This window comes from Anneissia japonica, unplaced genomic scaffold, assembly GCF_011630105.1.
Source record: "Anneissia japonica isolate Jap-2015-1 unplaced genomic scaffold, ASM1163010v1 scaffold12287_len106729_cov109, whole genome shotgun sequence".
NCBI lineage: Eukaryota > Metazoa > Echinodermata > Crinoidea > Comatulida > Comatulidae > Anneissia > Anneissia japonica.
In genome coordinates, this window is record NW_022684429.1 from 29513 (window position 1) to 35854 (window position 6342).

General features: G+C 31.8%; 1 protein-coding gene across 2 annotated transcripts in view; it reads left to right on the forward strand.

Annotated features, from left to right (window-relative positions):
• LOC117105936 (arp2/3 complex-activating protein rickA-like) overlaps positions 1-6111 on the forward strand; it is a 7708-nt gene extending 1597 nt beyond the window's left edge. Inside the window, exons 2-8 of one of the 2 annotated variants that reach the window (XM_033247251.1) lie at positions 701-866; positions 1655-1755; positions 1844-2044; positions 2108-2175; positions 4900-4942; positions 5298-5381; positions 5864-6110. In XM_033247251.1, the coding sequence (XP_033103142.1) occupies positions 724-866; positions 1655-1755; positions 1844-2044; positions 2108-2175; positions 4900-4942; positions 5298-5381; positions 5864-6051 (828 nt within the window). In that variant the 5' untranslated portion in view covers positions 701-723 and the 3' untranslated portion in view covers positions 6052-6110. Of the gene's footprint in view, positions 1-700; positions 867-1654; positions 1756-1843; positions 2176-4899; positions 4943-5297; positions 5382-5863 lie in introns of both variants that reach the window. The other variant, XM_033247244.1, reaches the window with a different exon arrangement.
• The last annotated feature ends 231 nt before the right edge of the window (positions 6112-6342 follow it).

Sequence of the window (6342 nt, forward strand, 5' to 3'; positions counted from 1 at the left end):
GCCATTTTTTCCGGGGCCATTTTTTCCGGGGCCATTTTTTCCGGGGCCATTCTTACCGTACACCCTACATCACAGATGGTTACTCCTTGTGGGTCATCATCAATCCCATGTACCTGCTTTGTTCACTATATTAATTGGATTAACACATTATCAAGGATAAGTACTGAGTGTTTAACACTGGTGTCCTTGGATTCAATTATAGGTAAACGGATTAGTTGCCTTTTTTATGAGGTTTTAATTGTTCTTTACCGCCGAAAGTGCAGTATTCTAACGTTAGTTTAAGGGGCTGGTCGGCCTAATGTATTTTATATCAGCAAAGTTTTGTTGCACTGGAAAATTATGCTAATACCATTATTTGCTTTCTTCCAAATGTTGTAATATTAATTTTATAAAATATTGATGATGATGATGGTGGCTATGGTGATGATGACAGTGATGATGGGGATGATATTATTCTATGATAATATTAGTAAGCAAGTCATATTATTTCACAATATCTAATTATATTTTTTCAATTTTAGTTATAAACAACTATTTGAAATTTTATAATAATGAAACATTTTCCATATGATTGTGTTTTCTTTATTATTTTTTTTTTTTTTTAAGAATTTTATTTGTACTTAACCAACATATTTAATAATTTCTCTATACTTTGTTGATAATTGATGAGCAACATTATCTTCTTGCCTATGTAAATTAGGGATTGCAGTCCCAGAAGTAATTATGGCTAGAGGAGAAGCAGCTCTGAAGGTTTTTAATGAGGAGTTGGAAGATGGGAAAATTACAGTAAACCACGCACGATTAATGGTGACTGGAAAGGAGGGCGTTGGAAAAACGTGTTTGGTAAACACTCTGCTTGAAAAACCGTAAGTTTCTGAAGTATCTGTCAATGTATTTTGGTATAAATGTTGCCATATTACTCTTCTTTTTTAATTACTCTTCTATTTTAATACTCTTAAATGTTAATTGTATTTTATGTTCTTTTTATATATATTACAATACATTATGATGGCCACAGAAGTGGGTTATACTCTGGACCTGGATGAAAACAATTATTGTTTCAAAATGAACAAATGTTCATTAGTCATACCGCTATTCCTCCATGTAATCCACAGCCCAATCATCAATAAATCAATAAATTGCAAATATATATGAAATCTAAAATTCATACGAAGATACTTGCAATGCCCTCCTCAAAATCCACCATTGCACTTATACTACAATATCCACTTTAACATAAAGGTAAAGGTAAAGGTTGGAGAATAACCCATAACTTGCAGCGTCATTGTGCTGAATTGCAAATGGGCATGGTCAGTGACTATCAAGCAGCCGTGAAGAGGCGCTTCTTTGTAGATACATGTTCACATCATTCCACAACAACAGGAGCTGAAATGAACCATAACATCAGGGTAACCCCCTACTCTTCTTTAAAGTGCACACGAGTCAGATGTATACACTGGACCTCCATTTTAAGTCCTTATCCGAGAAGACTTGGTTCTACCAACCGAACCATAAACGAGGAGTAGCTGGAACCAGCGCCGATGTTAAACTTAAGCTGTAGCTAGCGGCGCCCCTGCCTTACCGCTCGGCCACTCCACTCGACCCACATACACAATTTGTAATGCTAAATTGTGTTAGACTGTTATTTCCATAGATTTAATGAAGCAGAACCATCAACGGATGGAATTGTTTTGACTACTGCTTTCCAAACTACTGGTGTTGGTTGTAAGTGGAAAGAAACTGAGGACATGGACGGTAAGACAAGAAACAATATAACTTTAAATCCTTTTGTTATGTGTTATGACTTGAGCTTTGATGAATTTCACTGTTATTTTAAATATAGAGTGTGAACGGATTAAGCTGATATATGATAATGAATTAGAAGGTAGAGTTGCTGAGAAATTAAAACTAAAAAGTAATCAAACAGAGGGAGTTGAATCGACACCTCAACCAGCACTAGAATCAGCAGCTCAACCAGCATCTCTACCAGAACCAGCACCTCTACCAGCACCAGAACCAGCACCTCTACCAGCACCAGAACCAGCACCTCAACCAGCCCCTCTACCAGCACCAGCACACATGCCTAAAAGAACGAGAACCCAGAAATTAATTAGGCGTGTGTTCTCTCCATTCTCCAAAAAAAGGAGAAAAGGAAAACCATCTTCCACACTAGAGGTAAGACAACACGAGGCTGTATGTGTTTTTCACACATCATGAAACAAACTTAACTATAAAATGTGCAACTAATTTGTTTTTATTTTATTTTATTTCAACAATATTTTACGAGGGTGGTCCATCCAGTCGGAGCTGAACATTAGGGAGCCTCAATACATAACACAAGTAACAAAGGAAATATAAATGGTTAACAAAGAAATTAAAATGATAAAATAATATTAAAAACCAAGTAACAAAGGAAAAGAAATCATTACAATATATATACATATTATATAAATAAAATTTAAAATCAAATCAAATTGACTAAAAAAAAAAATTAAAAGAAGAATAATAATGGCAAAATAAAGAAAATAACGAAGTTAAAATTCAAACAAATTTAAAAAAAATATATATAAGTTTAGGGCCAGCCTGAAGAAAAAAAGAGAGAGGGATGTGGTGGGTGGGGGGAGACAGAGGGAAAAAATATTACTAAACCACGGAAAGAGAGAGATAGCTTTTGAGGTTACATTTAAAGGATGAGATGCTTGTAAAATTTCAGCTTTTTAAAGGGAGTGAGTTAAAAAGCGAGGGGGCATTGAAGCTGAAACACAGTTTAAACAATTCTAAGCAGGGCCTAGGAATAAGGAGATCACCTAAACAAGAACAGCTTACGAAAATACAAACTAACAACAGAAGAATAGAAAAACTGAAAACAAAAAAACCAAAGGTACATCCAAATATACTGTACTGTAAACTTATCAAAATTATATTGAATTTATCCTTTTAAAAATTGTAAGAGTGGTGGTAATATTTTTTAATTTACAGTATACAACTCCACTCCTTAATCTTCATAATGATGGAAAAGAAATCATTACAATATATATACATATTATATAAATAAAATTTAAAATAAAATCAAATTGACTAAAAAAAAATTAAAAGAAGAATAATAATGGCAAAATAAAGAAAATAACGAAGTTAAAATTCAAACAAATTTAAAAAAAATATATATAAGTTTAGGGCCAGCCTGAAGAAAAAAAGAGAGAGGGATGTGGTGGGTGGGGGGAGACAGAGGGAAAAATATTACTAAACCACGGAAAGAGAGAGATAGCTTTTGAGGTTACATTTAAAGGATGAGATGCTTGTAGAATTTCAGCTTTTTAAAGGGAGTGAGTTAAAAAGCGAGGGGGCATTGAAGCTGAAACAAAGTTTAAACAATTCTAAAGCAGGGCCTAGAAATAAGGAGATCACCTAAACAAGAACTGCTTACGAAAATACAAACTAACAACAGAAGAATAGAAAAACTGAAAACAAAGAAACCAAAGGTACATCCAAATATACTATTCTGTAAACTTATCAAAATTATGTTAAAATTATCCTGTTAAAAATTGTAAGAGTGGTGGTACTATTTTTTAATTTATGGTATACAACAACTCCACTCCTTAATCCTCATAATGATACTTGGTTTATGTATTCGTTTTATGTAAATGATTATTACATATTAAATATGAAAGTGATTACTTTAGCTATTGTCAATTCTTGGCAAACGTGCCTAAATGAATATCATAACATGACCTGTATCATATTTTATATCTTGAGATTATATATAAACATGTTCTAAATGAAGCTTCCAAAATGATTAAAACAAATTAGTAGTCCTTTCTTTCATATTGCTGTGTTCTAAGTTTGAGTTGTAGGAAATACTACCCAGAATCAGTTTAAATATTTCCTTCATACACATTTAAATTTATGGATATGTTTTATAAAGGATTTAAAGCCATCACTTAAAAAAAACAAAATATTCCAAAAAAGCAAAACTGTTTATCCAATGTGAGCTTCTAATTTCTCCGTAGCATGAATCAATCAGTTCAATGATGAATGATATTAGCACAGTTAATTTATTTATTTTTATTTATTTGTTTTTGTTTTGTTTTGTATTTTTTTTTTTTTTAAACATTAGGGTCAGGGTAAGACAAGTTTCACTTTTAATCTTGATCCCAATGATGGTCACTATTATTTATTTTATTTCAGTGTTTACTTACAGTATGTATAGTTTATGTATCTGTATGTTGACCACTATGAATGAATGTACTTTTGAACTTGAACTTGAACAGTAGTGCCATTCACATACAACTTTGAGCATGGTGGTGAACAAGTTGAATCTTGTGCTAAGCTTGAATTTGAACAATTCAAATTTAGCAAGATATCAATTAAAAGGGAAGTTATGCACATCATCAATAAAAGTCAAATTTATTCCATATGAACTCTTGTAACAGTGGCACACAAAATTGTGATAGGACATCCTTAAAAAATAGAACAGTATCAAAACATTTAGGGTATGAAAAAGTGTCAAAAACACTGAGTAAACAAAAGCCAGACTCATTTTCCACAATTCTATTCAAATTCCTGTTTGGATATGTCTCACAGAGCACACCTTAACTTGGTATTTGAAGTAAAATTTATTAAATATATATGCTAATTGTCTATTGAACATAATAGTAAATTATTTTATCATCATTTAATCATTTCATGATTAAGCTAACTTGCTCTAGTTTTATGTAAATGTAGCAGTTAATCAGGTAAATGTTTGTAATCTCCCTGTTACCTATATTTGGATTGTTTTATTTTTTAGTTCACTTGATCTTGAGAATGTGTCCATGATGGAGCTGAAATGTCAATCCTTTTTAAAGTTAATTTTTGTATTAAATAAAGTGTTATTCATTGATTTTTTATATTTTTATACAGTATGATGTGATGTCAGGACCAATAAAAACCGAACACAAAGAAGGTTGTTATTATTTAATCAATATTCAATGAAAAATACATAGTTGGATATTTTATTCATAGTTTTATCATATCTGTAACCATAACAGTAACAAACCGTAATCGTTATTGTTACAACATTTTAAAGTGAGATCACTATAGATTAAATTTAATCTAAAAATATATAATCTTTAAGATTACTCAAAGAAAATTGTCTAATAATTTGAACACTGTTGCCATCATAGTAATATTATCATTACTTTCCAAGTTTTATCCCCATTGTATGCTTTCTATAATATATTTCTTGTTACCAACCTTTAGTAATATTTGAAATTATTTAATCAGTATCATTCTAATGTGAAGATTCTTTTATTAAACAGACGAACAGAAAACAAACCAAGCCACTAGTTCAAGCCAAGCACTCCCATCTCAAACACCAAAAAGAATACCAGAACTCAAAGAAGGTTGTTATCATTTAATCAATATTTAAAAAAAATAATATTTATATTTTATTCACATGTTAACAGTGCTCTTTCTCGGTACCCTCTTCCTTCCCCTGACAGTGTACAGAAAAATGTTGATTTTTGCAAAACCATTGTATTCATTTTGTGTAGCAAACCGAAGTAAAGTGCTTGAATGCATATAAATATTTTTATGAACCTGGTTGCATTATAATTGGTCATAAAATCAATTATTTTTATTATTGCAGGTAATTTTGAATTAACAGTTTTGTGCATATATAGAAGTGTACATAATTTCATACCACCCCCTCCCCATTACTGTATGTACACTTGTTGACATTTTGATAATTGTGAATGACCCCTACGATCAACATGGATAAACTTATTGTCTGACTATTATTTTCAATACTGTGGTCATTACTTTCAAATTATTATCCTAATTATATTGTTACCACCCTTGCTAATATTTGAATTTATTTAATCAGTATCAAGCCAAGCACTTCCATCTGAAATTCAGGAAAGACTTGTTGATAGAATTACTAGAAAGACCTCACAGGCCATTGATAACAAAGATATGACTTATATCTGGGACTTTGCTGGCCAGCAGCTGTACTACATCACACATCGAGTAAGTACTTTAAGAACATTATCAATGTTATGTAATGACACATGAGTTCAGGGAGGGACTTTCACAGATTTATGATTATGGCACCTCTAGATTGCTGGAAATGGCCCTCTCAGACTTAAATTTGAATATAATTTTCTTTTCTACCCTCCCCACTCCACCTACCCTTGAACCTGCCACTTGTTACAAGTTAGTTAGGATCCGATATAAAGGATCAGGTATCAATCATCCACCACTATGTACTTTGTGTGCATACGACAATAAAGATACAATACGAGGTAATAGTTACCATGTTGAGGTTTAATTTCTCAAACAAATGAACAAATGAGCATCTAACGT